Source organism: Papio anubis, chromosome 11, assembly GCF_008728515.1.
Source record: "Papio anubis isolate 15944 chromosome 11, Panubis1.0, whole genome shotgun sequence".
Taxonomy (NCBI): Eukaryota; Metazoa; Chordata; class Mammalia; order Primates; family Cercopithecidae; genus Papio; species Papio anubis.
Window position 1 is genome coordinate 3,505,623 of NC_044986.1, and position 13,657 is coordinate 3,519,279.

General features: G+C 49.0%; 1 protein-coding gene and 1 long non-coding RNA gene across 12 annotated transcripts in view; one reads left to right on the forward strand and one right to left on the reverse strand.

Moving 5' to 3' along the window:
• The window catches only part of EBF3 (EBF transcription factor 3), a 128,717-nt gene extending 120,464 nt beyond the window's left edge, over positions 1–8,253 (forward strand). For 2 of the 9 annotated variants that reach the window (XM_031651984.1, XM_031651986.1), the window contains exons 12-17: positions 316–381; positions 1,287–1,464; positions 2,546–2,734; positions 3,135–3,332; positions 4,368–4,480; positions 5,588–8,248. In XM_031651984.1, the coding sequence (XP_031507844.1) occupies positions 316–381; positions 1,287–1,464; positions 2,546–2,734; positions 3,135–3,332; positions 4,368–4,480; positions 5,588–5,605 (762 nt within the window). In that variant the 3' untranslated portion in view covers positions 5,606–8,248. Of the gene's footprint in view, positions 1–315; positions 382–1,286; positions 1,465–2,545; positions 2,735–3,134; positions 3,333–4,367; positions 4,481–5,587 lie in introns of all 9 variants that reach the window. The other 7 variants (XM_031651987.1, XM_031651989.1, XM_031651985.1 and 4 more) reach the window with 6 other exon arrangements.
• On the reverse strand, positions 5,754–13,402 carry LOC110744194. Of its 3 annotated transcripts, none has more exons than XR_002524511.2 (3): positions 12,991–13,402; positions 11,233–11,337; positions 5,754–9,436 (listed from the first exon to the last, which is right to left on the reverse strand). It is a non-coding gene; the product is annotated as an uncharacterized LOC110744194 (long non-coding RNA). The 3 variants fall into 3 exon arrangements; XR_004176855.1 differs by lacking the exon at positions 12,991–13,402 and having other exon boundaries at positions 5,754–8,420; positions 9,000–9,436; positions 11,233–11,566; XR_002524510.2 differs by lacking the exon at positions 12,991–13,402 and having other exon boundaries at positions 11,233–11,566.
• Positions 13,403–13,657: the final 255 nt, after the last annotated feature.

The window sequence follows — 13,657 nt, forward strand, 5'->3', positions numbered from 1 at the left end:
CCGTCATTAAACCTCAGGCATGGATTGGGCTCATTCTCCACTGGCCCTCCCGCGTGTCCGTGCACCTCTGTGAGCCCAACCGGACGGAGGAGCCACAGAAATGGCTTTTATTCAGGCTCCTTGTAAAGGCCACAAACAGCGTCAGCACGCACATGCCTTCCTGTGTGTGCCTGCCTTCGAAGTACACGGCAGGGCCAGGACGGGTCGCTGTGGGTGAGGACTGGTCTCCACACCCGCAGACGGAACTGGTACTGAAGGGCAGCGATAGCTGGCCGGCTCCTCCCATGAATCACCTCCTGTCTGCTCTTCCTTTAGGAGGTGTTACTGAAGCGGGCAGCGGACCTGGTGGAAGCCTTATACGGAATGCCCCACAACAACCAGGTAGGTGGAGGGCGGCTGCCCTTGCCCATCCTTCCCCCCATGCCAGAACCCGTGGGCAGCCGGCGTGGCTCCAGCGTGGGCGTTCTGGGCACGAGCATGCTTTTCCAGTGACTCCATGGGAGTCTGATGTGAGAAAGGCTTCCCATCCTTGCCCTCACACTAGGTTCAAGTAGAAAGGATGAGTTGGTGTCAGGACCCACAAGCAGAAAAACTTGTCACAGGGGAGAGCACAGCCTTGAAACCCATCTGTGGTGTGCAGTGGCGGGTGGATGGTGTGCAGTGGCGGGTGGATGGTGTGCAGTGGCGGGTGGACAGTGTTGGTGCCACCGGAAACCAGGGAGGGCTGGATGGGCGCTCCACAGCATTCAGGACAGAATTGAGCAAATGTTGCTCCCTTTCTTCTTCTTCTTCTTCTTTTTTTTTTTTTTTTTTTTGAGACAGGATCTTGCTCTGTTGCCCAGGCTGGAGTGCAGTAGGGCAGTCTTGGTTTACTGCAACCTCCGCCTCCCAGGTTCAAGCGATTCTTCTGCCTTGGTCTCCTGAGTAGCTGGGATTACAGGCGTTTGCCAACACACTTGGCTAATTTTTATATTTTCATTAGAGGCCGGATTTTGCCATGTTGGCCAGGCTGGTCTTAAACTCCTGACCTCAGGTGATCCGCCTGCCTTGACCTCCCAAAGTGCTGGGATTACAGGTGTGAGCCACCGTGCCCAGCCAGATATTGCGCCCTTTCAAAAGCATCAGTAAATGATTTTCCTAGGGGAAGCTCTTTGCCTATTAAGAAATAGATTTGGTCATGGTCTGGGCAAGGGATAGTGGGACGCCACCGTCATGGGTCCCCAAGAGTGCGGCCAGCTGGGCTGGGCCTAGGATGATGGGCTGGCTCCCACTTGCTCCTGCTGCAGGAGATCATCTTGAAGCGAGCGGCGGACATCGCCGAGGCGCTGTACAGTGTTCCCCGCAATCACAACCAGATCCCCACCCTGGGCAACACCCCTGCGCACACGGGCATGATGGGCGTCAACTCCTTCAGCAGCCAGCTAGCCGTCAACGTGTCGGAGACGTCACAAGCCAACGACCAAGGTAGGCTGGCGCGCCAGGCGGACCCCTGCCCTGAACACCCTCCGCGGGTTGGTTGAGGCCTTAGCTGAAGAGGCACGTGTCCAGGGCCGGCTGGGGAATGTCCGTAGCGTTCTGTTCTCTCTGGCTCTGCTGGTTTCTTTGCTCAGGAAGACCTTGCTCTGCAGGTCCTCCCAGCCAGTGCTGGCCTAAGAACACTCATAGAGAGCCCAGTTACTAAGAACGGCAGCTCCCCTGGCTGCCATGCGGGTCACTGGTATTTGCTAGAAGTTTCCCTCAATGTGTTCGTAAGTGACTTTGCTTTCCTTGGAAGACTGGGCTAAGCCATAGGATAGCCATGGCCTAGGGAGCCGAGGAGAGCCTGCTTGGATGCACTGCACGGTGGGATTTGGGTCTAAGTTTGGAACGAATCCATGGAGAGAGACCCGCATTTCCACACCCCGCACCCCATCCCACAGTACAGTGACCTGGGTCAGCCAAGGCCGCTGCATCTTGCCGTTTGGGTCCATTTTAGTTTTCCTCCTTGCAGAGTGCGCAGGCAGTGATCTTAGAAAACAGCTCACCTGTACTGCTGATTTTGTTCCCATCCATCCACGCTCCTGTGGCAGGAATGAAGCTTCCATGTCCCCTGACTGCCCCCATGTATAGAAATAGAAACCATACAAATGAAGAACCCCAAACAGCCTTTCAGGGGAAGTTACGGCCACAAACAAGCTCTCCTTGTCAGTCATGGCATTTGAAGGTCTACAGAGGCCGAAAGTTCACAGAGCGTGGGGGGACAGACCAGGAATCCAAGCTTTGATAATTGCCTCTAAAGAGAAATGTGAAAGCCACTGACGGTGAGATCGAAGTGCGCCCCGGCTGGCTGTCGAAGCCGGCAGAGACAGGATGGGGCTCACGGTGAGACAGTGGCAGCAGGGTTGGCGTGATAAGGTCATCCGAGCTGGCAGCAGGCGTTAGAGCAGATGGAAAGCACAGGGTCAATTAGCAATGTTAATAAATGATATAGATTCTCGGGGAACCCCCCCCCAAGTGTCTGTCGCTGATAATAATGTTATTTTTGGCCGGGGGGGGATTTCAACAGTCGGCTACAGTCGCAATACAAGCAGCGTGTCCCCGCGAGGCTACGTCCCCAGCAGTACTCCCCAGCAGTCCAATTACAACACAGTCAGCACTAGCATGAATGGATATGGAAGTGGCGCCATGGCCAATCTAGGGGTCCCTGGCTCGCCTGGATTTCTTAATGGCTCCTCCGCTAACTCTCCCTACGGCAGTAAGTGTCTGTTTTTGTCACACGTCATCACGCAGATTCATATTCACTACCGAGTCGAGTGTGTGCATTGCTTGGGTGTTCTGTGATGTGAGCTACTGGATAAAAGGAAGGGTGGCCCTGGAGGCTGGGCGTCCAAATGGCGACCATAAATTGACCCAAAACGGGCCCGATGTGACCTCATTGGAAACCAAAACAAAATCCGAACAAAATGGGCTGCTCAATTGGAAGAGAAAGTCCAGTGCAAAAGAGCTTGCCTGTTATCCAGAGCGTGGCCGAGCCAGACGCATGTCATGTTTTGTTTTTGTGCCCCCGCCCCCCGTCCGAGGCGAGGCCTTTGGCGCCGTCTCGCCGTGGCACTGTGCCACGGCCGCGCGTGCTGACCGTGTTTGCTTTGTTGCAGTAGTGCCGTCCAGCCCCACCATGGCAGCCTCTTCGGTCACCCTCCCTTCAAACTGTAGCAGCACACACGGCATTTTCTCATTCTCACCTGCCAATGTCATCTCCGCAGTGAAACAGAAGAGCGCCTTCGCGCCCGTGGTCCGGCCCCAAGCCTCTCCTCCTCCTTCCTGCACCAGCGCCAACGGGAACGGACTGCAAGGTGAGGGTGGTGCGGGGCCGGGGGCCAGTGTCGGGTCCTCTCCAGGGGTGGGGATGGGAGTGGGGGTGGGGGCTCGGCCTTTCTCCTGGCACCTCTGTGACCGCTGCATGTTCTCCCGTGGCCCAACTTGATGCGTGCCACCTCTGCCTGGTGTTCAGAGCAAGGACCCCTGTGCACTGAGCCCCAGAAAGGACCAGATTCCTCCTCTTGGATTTTGTCCAGTTCACCCTTCCGATGGCACCTAGTGTACTTTCGGTGGAACACCCTGTGCCCCTAAGGGGGTGGGACCACGTGAGAGAAGGCGGGAGTGCGGTGAAGGTCGCTGTGGTCATTGTCAGTCTGATTCAGCCAATGGGCCTTTGCCCGGGGCCTGGCACTTCTCAGTGCAGGGTGGTTAGCGCTTGCAGCCTCCTATGCACAAAGCAGCAAAAATAGCCCTGGCATGGGGATGGCAGGGCACCATGCCGCCTGTGGATCCCATCTCAAAATCTGCCTACCCTCGTTGTCCCGAGGCTGGGCCTTGGTTCTCCACTTTATTTGCTGGACCATGCGTCCAGCAGGGCTGTGCTGTCTTTTGGAAAGGGATGTGCGTCTAGACCCAGGGCCAGGTGTGTACCAACACCAGGTTGCAGTCCTGTCTGTGGACAGGAGCTGATTTTCCCTATGTGCTCTCTTTCAAAGATTCAGGAGGGAGAAGGGCCGGCCCCGAGGGCACAGCGGTCCACAGATGAGGCCACATGGAGTGGGCACCTTATGCCTGCCCAGTGCCTGGCCCATCTGGGCTGTGCAGGCTGCACGTGGCCTGCGATGTGTGCGACAGGCAGAGCCACATGGGTGCCCCCAGGCCTCATGAACTTGTGAGTGGCCCTTTGTGAGGTGCTGAGGCCCGCAGGCACTTAAATTAAGTGGCCGTCATCTGGCCTCTTTCAGACACCACCTTTGGTATATGCTCCTCCCAGTGACTCAAATCCAGTTACTCCTTTAGAAACATGAACCCATTCAACCAGTATTTACTGAGCACCTACTATGTACCAGGCTCTCTGCTGGGTGCTGAGGACGTAGCCGCGGAGAAGACAAACTGGCCCTTTTGTGAAGTCGGTGGCATATTTCACTTTGATGAACTAATGCTCAAAAAAGGAACTGGAAAGGTATCAGTGATTTGAAATCATTGTCTTCACAACATGCGTTAGTGTATGAAGGGACGCCCAGGCCCCCGAAGTGCCGCCGACTGGCCTGCGTGCCATCAGCGGGCACCGCACCAGGGTCGCTGCAGAGGCAGGTGGTGAGGTGCCGTGGCGCTGCCCGCAACATGGGGTCAGGCCGGCTGAAAGACGGCACCTCCTACGCGGTGTGTACATGCACAGGGCTTCCAAACCATAAAGTTGTAACGGTGAGTCGGAGATAAATTAATATCGTTGAAATTAATGAACTGAGAAATCGAAGCTCACGTGACTACATGAACAAATGTATTAATCTGTTATACATCAATTAATGAGAACGATCATTCTGACAAAAATTAAACAACAGTAGCGGTAAAATATTTTAAATTACATTCGTACCAGGAGTTCACGTGAAAGCGTCAGCCCCGCTTGGCGTTTTCGTGCAAAGTTTTCTCTTCTTTCCTGAGAAGAGAGAAAAGGTTCTGACGGCGGTGCCATGACTCACATCTCTCCGTGGCCCTTGCCTGGAGGTTCCAGGGCAGGTGGGCTGTGAGTGGCTTTGATTCTGGAGAGCCCCTGACTCACCATTACGATACAGAGAGATGACCGCACGGTCAGAGCCCAGACCTGGAAGCAGAGGGGAAACTGAGGCCAGTCTGGGTCTCACATAGGGAGCGAGAGCAGGGCCTGTGAGCCGGCCTTGGCTGGCATCATGGGAGTGACCAGGCTGGGTCGCCTCTCTCGGCAGAGGGGGTTCCGGGCCTCCGTTGGCTTTGTACCCTGCACTGGTCAGTGTGGGGAAGCTGCAGCCTCTGCACACAGCAGTGCCAGGAGCCCCTCCCTTTTCCAAAAGAAGCCTTTGAGGAGGGCTGCAGGAGGGGCAGGACCGGGGGAATTTTTGTCCCCACGTGCGCCCCCACCTCAGGAAGCAGATTCCCCAGCACACCCTAACCACGCCCGAGGCTGGTGAATGGAATTGTGCAAGTCCAGCCTCCCAGTTGAATAGGGGGGAAGGGCAGCCCCGCCCGCGTCTGCATTGGCAGGAGGGCGCATGCGGGGAGCCTACAGTAACTGCTCTGTCCTTCTGTCTTGCAGCTATGTCTGGGCTGGTAGTCCCGCCAATGTGAGGGACTCCTGTTTACCTTCCGCAGCACCCAGCATCAAAGGACGGACTTCAGGGGACACGTTTAGTATATTAAGACATGCTGATGGAAACAGTATCTTCAAAAATATCAGCAGCAATTGAAATGCTACAAAAGACTTTGTTTAAAGATTTTATTTAAACTACTAAGAATCAACATGCAAACAGCCTCCTTCTTCATGAACAATTCCATTTTAGTGACTGAACTTTTCTCATATTTTCACATTTCTCAGTCCTGAAGAATAAGGAAAACAAAGCGACGCCTATTTTGTATAAAGTTTCTGACTCCGTCTTGGCCATGTCTAGTAATTGCTATGTGTTGGGAGAAACTTTGTGAATGCACCATTTTGATGATCATGAAACGCTGATGAAAAATGCCTCCAAACATTTTTCTGTACTCATACTTAGATTCACAATGGTTGTGTATCTCTATAATGTGAAATATTTTTTTGTGGTGATAAAAAGGGGGCCAAGGAGGTATGAGCCATCAGACTGGAAAAAAGGATGACTATATGATTAGGAGAAACTGGGGTGGCAGGGAGGGAGGGAGGGTTTATCATTGCTTAACTTCATCTTAATGAAATGAAACTTTGTAACTTATTGTAGTTAGAAATTGTAACTTTGATATTGAATTCTCTTGCCTTCAACAAGCACACTGACAGAGAAAAACGCTACTGTCTGTTGGTTCCAATATTCTCCCACTGCTAGAGCTTCCTGTTAAGCAAGTGTGATCTGCAACATTTTTTCAACTTTTGCTAGCACTGTATACTATTGCATTCTTAGGCTACTGTGAGGTCTATGTTTCTTGTACCAGAAATTGTCCTTTTGACTTCTAGATCCTTCTTCCCTAATGTGTTTTGTATGTGGTTATAAAATTGTAGACTTTTGTGATTTTGCCAAAGTTGTAGCTAAATATTTATACACTTGTCTTGAATTTTTTTCAGATCCACTTAAAATATTTAGAAAAACAAGTTTTATTCCTTATGTGTCTTATAAGGAATAAAATGGTCTTCATTTGACACTTACTTTCCCATGAACACTTGCAGTTGCTAAGGGACTTTATTTTGTAACATATCAATTATAAATATTGTATTTATCTTTGAAATTTTGTACATTGCTTTTCCCGCCTTTTCCTTTTTCTTCTTTCTTGTCTGCGTTGGTTTTTGATCATGGCCTGGTGTTGTGATACTGGGAAGAGCATTAGCCAAGAACTTGTCTCTTTGATCTGTTTCGTTAAGATGAACCAGTGTCTTTACATTTCATTTGTACTTCAAAAATATGCTATTGTTTAGACTTTCCTTTTTTTTTTTATTTTGAGGAAAAGTCAAATTCATTGTTTATTTTTATATTATTTTTAAGTTATCTGAACAAATACTTTTGAAAAAAAGTTAGTTGTATAGTCAAAACAAATTGGTGCCACCCGGCCGTGACAAATCCTACGAGAGTCTGTGCATGTGGAACGGCCGCGAAGAGGCGACACCATTTGGGGCTGTGTCCTTATTTTATTTTATTTTTTTGTAGAATGTAAAAAGTCATTTTAGATGCCACCCATGACTTTGCCACATAGCTGAACTGTGTTTACTGGAAAAATTCAGAGGCCTAAAGTTTAAAATAAAATTTACTTCTGATGTTTTAATTAAAATGTTTGCCACATTAACTTCTCTGATGCCTTAAAAGTGGACTTCTTTAAAGAACCTTTGTGCTATTTTATCACAGGCTTACACAACAATTGTTAATAAATACTTCATTTGGAGATTTATGGTGTAAAACACACAAACACACACACAAAAGCACAAGCCCACTGCATGACCCGTCTCTCCTTTCTGGGACTATTTCTGCTGCAGCCTGTACCCTCCTGGGCCCACCTCCGATTCACAGAGGTTTCAGGGGGACCCAAATCACTGCTGATTTAAAAATTTTTTTTTTTAACAATACATTTTTGTGGTCAGTTCCAACAGCACTGTCCGTACTTTTAAAACTGGAACGACCTCCTTCAGATATTGTGCCTCTTAGTGCCAAACCCACAGTGAGACCAAAAGTGTCAGGTTTTTTTTTTCTTTCTCCTTTGCACTAAATGCTTTGCAGACACAGCACAGCACAAACATTTTGCAAATTGCAGCAGAAATCGAATTTAAAAAGGAGGGACTTTAAAATACCTTCTTGACAAAAATCAACAATGCACAACTTAGAAAGTATTCATTCTAGGGACAAAATTAAATAAACAGAATGTCCCCAGGAGTCAGCAGGTCACAGTCTGGCTTTGTGACAGTTGACAAGGCCTAGCTACATGGGAAAGCCTGAGAAGTCACTTTGGAACTAAATTGCCTCCGTTTTATTTTGTACGAGTAAGGGTTTGATCTACAAAAGAGCGCACATGGACGCACTGAGAACGCCTGCCAGCTTCCCCATGCCCTCACTTGGTTTGTGTTTTAGGTTAAGTAGTCAACGCCCACATCACTTCACTGTCTCAAGACTGAGCACTTCACTAAATGGTAGATTTTACTGTTAAAGACCCTACAATAAGATTGTTTTATCTGTACATTTTTTCAGATATTTAACTGTATAAAAATGTTCATTTTACACAATATTTAATTAAAGTATTTCTTGTCTGTGAATTTCACTTTTGGTAATTCTGTTTTGATTATTAAAATGACTGACTAAACACACATAAAATTTACACCGGGGGTTTCATTTGCACATGCCGGGTTCTGAAGCTGCAACTTGGCCAAGATAAAAATGATCCATAGTAGAACTTTCCACAAAGTTATCCAGCCTCCGTCCTCTAACCTGCGTAGAGACAGAAGTTCAGCAAATTGTCACTTACGTGGTCCTGACCCCCAGAGGTACCATCTGTATGCATGCTGCACTCTGGGCGATGCTTCTGTGTCACACATGCTCTGTGGGCCACAGCAGTGCCAGAGTGACATAATCACTGTTCCAGCACTTGTCTTTGGGAACTCCAACAATCCCAAGGCTCACTGAGGGGCTTGATAACCCACTCCCTCCAGACCTTCTGCCCCAGCCCCTCTGCTTCTGAATAGCGCACTGGGCAGGTAGAGAATAACTGCTCCAGTGACCCCAGACACATGCTGCTTTTGGCTCCACAGCTGGGTTCCACTGGGCAAGAACCAGGCTTCGGAGAGAGAGCGCAGCAGCAAAGGCTCTGGATGGGTGTGCAAACACCAGGGCACCCAGATGACTGTGCTGCCTACGGTCTGCAAGAGGGGCATCACCGATTCCACTGCCACCACAGTGGCACAGCAGACCCCATGCACCAGCCCCGGGCGCTGCTGACTGCACACTGGTAGCCAAATGCACCAACTCTAATGAGATCTGCCTTCAATACTGAGGTTCTAATTTACACACCGACGTTTGGCTCCTCTGAGTTTCCCGTGCTCCCATTTCACTCAGTATTTTTTCATTTTCTCCTCCATGAAAGGCTGGGTTTGCATGTTTTGGCTTGCAGCTTTATAACACATACACATAAGTGTGATCCAAATTAGTACTCACAAATGTCATCTTAATTACTTGTTCTGCTGAGCAAAACAGGAAACAATTATTCAAAACATAAAGAAACTTGTGAATACCTTTTTCTCCTGTCATTGACAATCAGGTTCTCATTTCAGACTTAAAGAGACAGCACAGAGAGAGGCTTATAATGTACAAGCCTGAAGGCTGCCCACTCCCCTCCTCTGCAGACTCCCTTCCAAGTGGCTGGAGGCTGGGGCTGGGGCTGGGACAAGCAGTTGCTGGGCAAGTCACCTCCTTCGCACTCTGCACTGGTGCCACAAGTACCCAACGTCCTGTAACCAGGGGATGGAGAAATTATGTTTGTGTTTCAAATCAGAAGCAAGAACTGCCTTCTTTCAAAATGCACGCCAATTATTGTGAGGCCGCCTTTTAAGGTCTTTCAAGCTTTTAAAGATTATTCAAAGCACTTGAAATGGGCTTCAATCTAATGCCTCATTTCATTGCATTAAACAGCCTAGTTAATAAAGAATCAATATATTCAAAGGGCAAGGTTATCTTTTGTCTATAAGGGGTGGTGTCATTCTGAACCTTTTATAGTTCAAATGCTGAAAAAGACCTCATGAAATCCATACTCATCAAGTGGGTCAACGCGAGCGGTAAAGAGGCCCCTGAAAGGGAAGAAAGGCTGCTCTCCTCTAAAACAACCCATGCTTATCTCACTTGCTCCGAGCGCCCAAAGAAGTCCTCAGAAATGTCAATTTCTCATCAAGACAAGAGGCCACGCTGATCATTTTTTCCAGAGAATACATACAATTAAGAGAATGCAGAGAGGCGGCGGTGGCAGTGATTTGTGGCTTATTCCGGCCCCATGAGCTGCGATCTCCCTCCCAGCAGATAAAAAGGGTTGTTGATAACTGAAGTGTCAATATGCCGAAGAGTGAGTTTTGAATGTGAGTCCTTGTGCTTTGAGCTCACTGGGCCGATCCCAGGCCCTGATAACGGCGCAGCTGCCAACGGACACCACAGGTTGGCCCTCACAATTAATGCCATGAATAAATCACACAAAAGAGTTGGGATGCTTTATACTCGGTGAGACAATCCCCTGTTTTACCCTTCAAGGATTCCTTTTATATTGGAATAAGGTTGCTTTTAATGAAATTTAAACTCATCAGAGGAAATCAAAAACCTCCAATCAGATTACAAATTGATTTTTTGGTCATTTGTCATGTCCCAGCGTAGAGCCGCAGGTTTCACAGGGAGCGAGTTGCCGTCGTGGCGGGGCTGGGAGTGAGCGTGGATGCAGCTCCTGCTCCCACCCCTGGCTTGGGACAACCCGTGGTCGGGCTCCTCAGTAAGTAGAGGCAGCCCTGGTGACTCCTCCTGCCCCACTGAGTGCAGCCGACTGAACCTGTGACAAGAACAGGTGCCAATCATGGCGAATTCAGTGGCAGCTTTATAACCTGGGATGTCGTCCTTGGCAAAATTCACAGTGACTTCTAGGTCTGCACTCACAGATCCACGGATGGCCACAGAGACACGTTCTCTGGGGAGTGCCATCAGTTTTGGTGAGTCTCCACCCCCATCCCCACCCCTCCAGTTGGCTCTACACTACCCCACAGACAGCATGATACAGAAGCATGCGGGTCTCCCAGCCCCCATGTGCCAAGACCTTGAGATCTGGGCAGAGAAAATCTTGGCTAACTCCTAGCCAGCATCCAGTGGAAGCCCCAGTGCTCTCCTCAGCAGAGCCTGCCCTGCCCCCCAGGCCACTCCAGGGTGGTGTCCCCCTGGGGAAGACTCAAAAGCATCGGAGGCCGCCAGCCTCCAGCCTCCCATTGGGTCTCCTGAGTGCCCTGGATGAACCTGCACCTTCCTTACCCCTGTAAGGGGGCACCTAGTCAAAGCTGAGGGGGGAAGCTGAGGTCCCACTGAGTCTCTGGTACTTAGTGGGAATCTAGAAGGGCCTTTTGTCCCTCCTGGAAAGACTGGGGCCGGGACAAAGTGAGGGCAGGCACTACTTCGGGAGGAGGCGAACACTGTTTCTGATTCAAGATTCCTCAGAGAACATCTGTTAAATACAGTCTCCAAAGTGAGTCAAATACTCCACACATCTAAGAGCAACACTCACCTTTGCCGCCCCCGGTGATCTGCGGAGCACTTTATCCACACCGTCTCTTTTGTCCTCCCACAAAGTGCTGTGCTGGAGCTGGCTCCCCACTTCCAGGTGGTGAAACTGCAGTTCAGAAAGTTCAGATGATGGTCACTAGGCTGAAAGGACCAGGGCCCGAGGCCAGGTGACGTCTCCAATCTTCAAACCCTACCCTCTCTCCACTGACTTAGGTTTCAGGTATCTTCAGTAAGAACGACTGGCTGGGCACGGTGGCTCACGCCTGTAATCCCAGCACTTTGGGAGGCCAAGACAGGCGGATCACTTGAGGTCAGGAGTTCAAGACCAGCCTGGCCAACATGGTGAAAGCCCGTCTCTACTAAAATTACAAAAAAATTAGCCGGGTATGGTGGTGGGCACCTGTGATCCCAGCTACTTGAGAGGCCGAGGCAGGAGAATGGCTTGAACCCGGGAGGTGGAGGTTGCACTGAGCTGAGACTGTGCCATTGCACTCCAGCCTGGGCACCAAGAGTGAGACTCTGTCTCAAAATAAATAAATAAATAAAAAATAAAAAATAAAAAAAGAAAGAGAGAGAAGGAGGAGTATCTAAATGGAAGCGAGGAGAGAAGTCACACTTCCCTGAGAAGATCCTAACCAAGCCACCCACAGGGTTTGGAGAGCCTGACTCAGTCGAGGCCACCTGTACAGACCACAAGTGGAAACTGGCTTGCCCAGTGCAGCTCAGTTGGGGGTCAGAGGGCCTTGCCTCAGAACATAACCAATGTCACACTTCTATGCTCCCAAAACTGGAGGCAAAAGACCATTTCTCCCAGGGACTTTGAAGCTGCCATGAGGCCTCGGAACCGCTGGCTCCCTGTGCTCTCCATGGGTTTCCTGGGGTCCTCATGGGGTCCACATGGGGTCCACACATGGGGCTGGTGAGCCAGTGTGGGAAGGGTACACTGAGCCCATCCCATGGTGCAAGAGTGGGAGGGAGATGCAGGTTAGGACTGAGGCAGCCAGAGGGACTGGGCTGCAAGGGGTTAGGCCTGCAGCTGGTACCCAGCAAGGGCTCAACAAAAGTCAGCTTCTGTGACTGCCAGCAAGGTAATAATGGGCTAAGGATGGAGTGAAGAAGAGGAAAACAAGAGCAATCATGATTTGGAGGGTAGACTTGCAATGAGTAACAACAATATCAAAAGTGTTGGCTGAAAAAGACACAAAGGGTCAGAAGGGGACACAGGTGTCTCTCACCAGACTGCCCCATCAGACCATCCCCTCTCCCAACATTCCACATTGATGGTGGGCCATGGACAACGACGGTGTTGGTGCAGCTTGCTAAGCCATCACAGGGTTCATTAGCTAAGCTAGATATAAAACTTGTTTTTCCACCTATAAGGGACCAGATCCTTCACTGCCTGTGCTACTATTATGGGGCTGGCAGAACACAGGGCTGATACAGGGAAGATGCCATCAGGAGAGAGAGAAAAGATGCCTGTAACCATCTCAACAGAGGGTTTATATTCTTAATATACAATGAGCTTTTGCAAATCAATAAGACTCAGTGGAAACCCTAAAGAGAAAAGAGGCAAATTTACACTCCATTCACAAGGGCACAATAAAAGTGATCAATAAGCTTAGGAAATTATATTCAACCTCATTTAAAAATACGTATCAAATTAAAATAATGAGATGAATTTTTTTAACCTATTGAATTAGAAAAGATTTTTCTTGAAAGCTAATACACAATGCTGTTGATGGAGGAAGGGTATTCTTACAGTAGTCAGTAGAAGGGTAAATTGGTACAAGCCTTCTGGAAATCATTCTGACATATCAAGAGACTTAAAAATATTCATATCCTTTTTACTGACTAATTCCACTCCAAGGAATCAATCTGAAAGAAATAATCAGATATTAGACAAGACTTTTAAGTCCAAAATTGTTAGCTATGGCAATATTTATCAAAAAATTGGAAAGAACCCAAATGGCTCAAAATAGGAATTGGTCATTAAATTATGATATAGCCATTATAATGGAATATTATATATTCTATTAAAACATAAAGATTATGTTTTTGAAGTATATCTAATAAAATGCTCAGCATCAAATGACATAAAATTAGGTAAAACAAGCATATAATACTGTTTATATAGAACATAATTCCAATTTGTAATTTTTTTTTTTTTTTTTTTTTTTGAGACACAGTCTTGCACAGTCACCCAGGCTGGAGTGTGGTGGCGCGATCTCAGCTCACTGCAAGCTCCGCCTCCTGGGTTTACGCCGTTCTCCTGCCTCAGCTTCCTGAGTAGCTGGGACTACAGGCGCCTGCCACCACGCCCGGCTAGTTTTTTTGTATTGTTAGTAGAGACGGGGTCTCACCGTGTCAGCCAGGATGGTCTCGATCTCCTGACCTCGTGATCCGCCCGTCTTGGCCTCCCAAAGTGC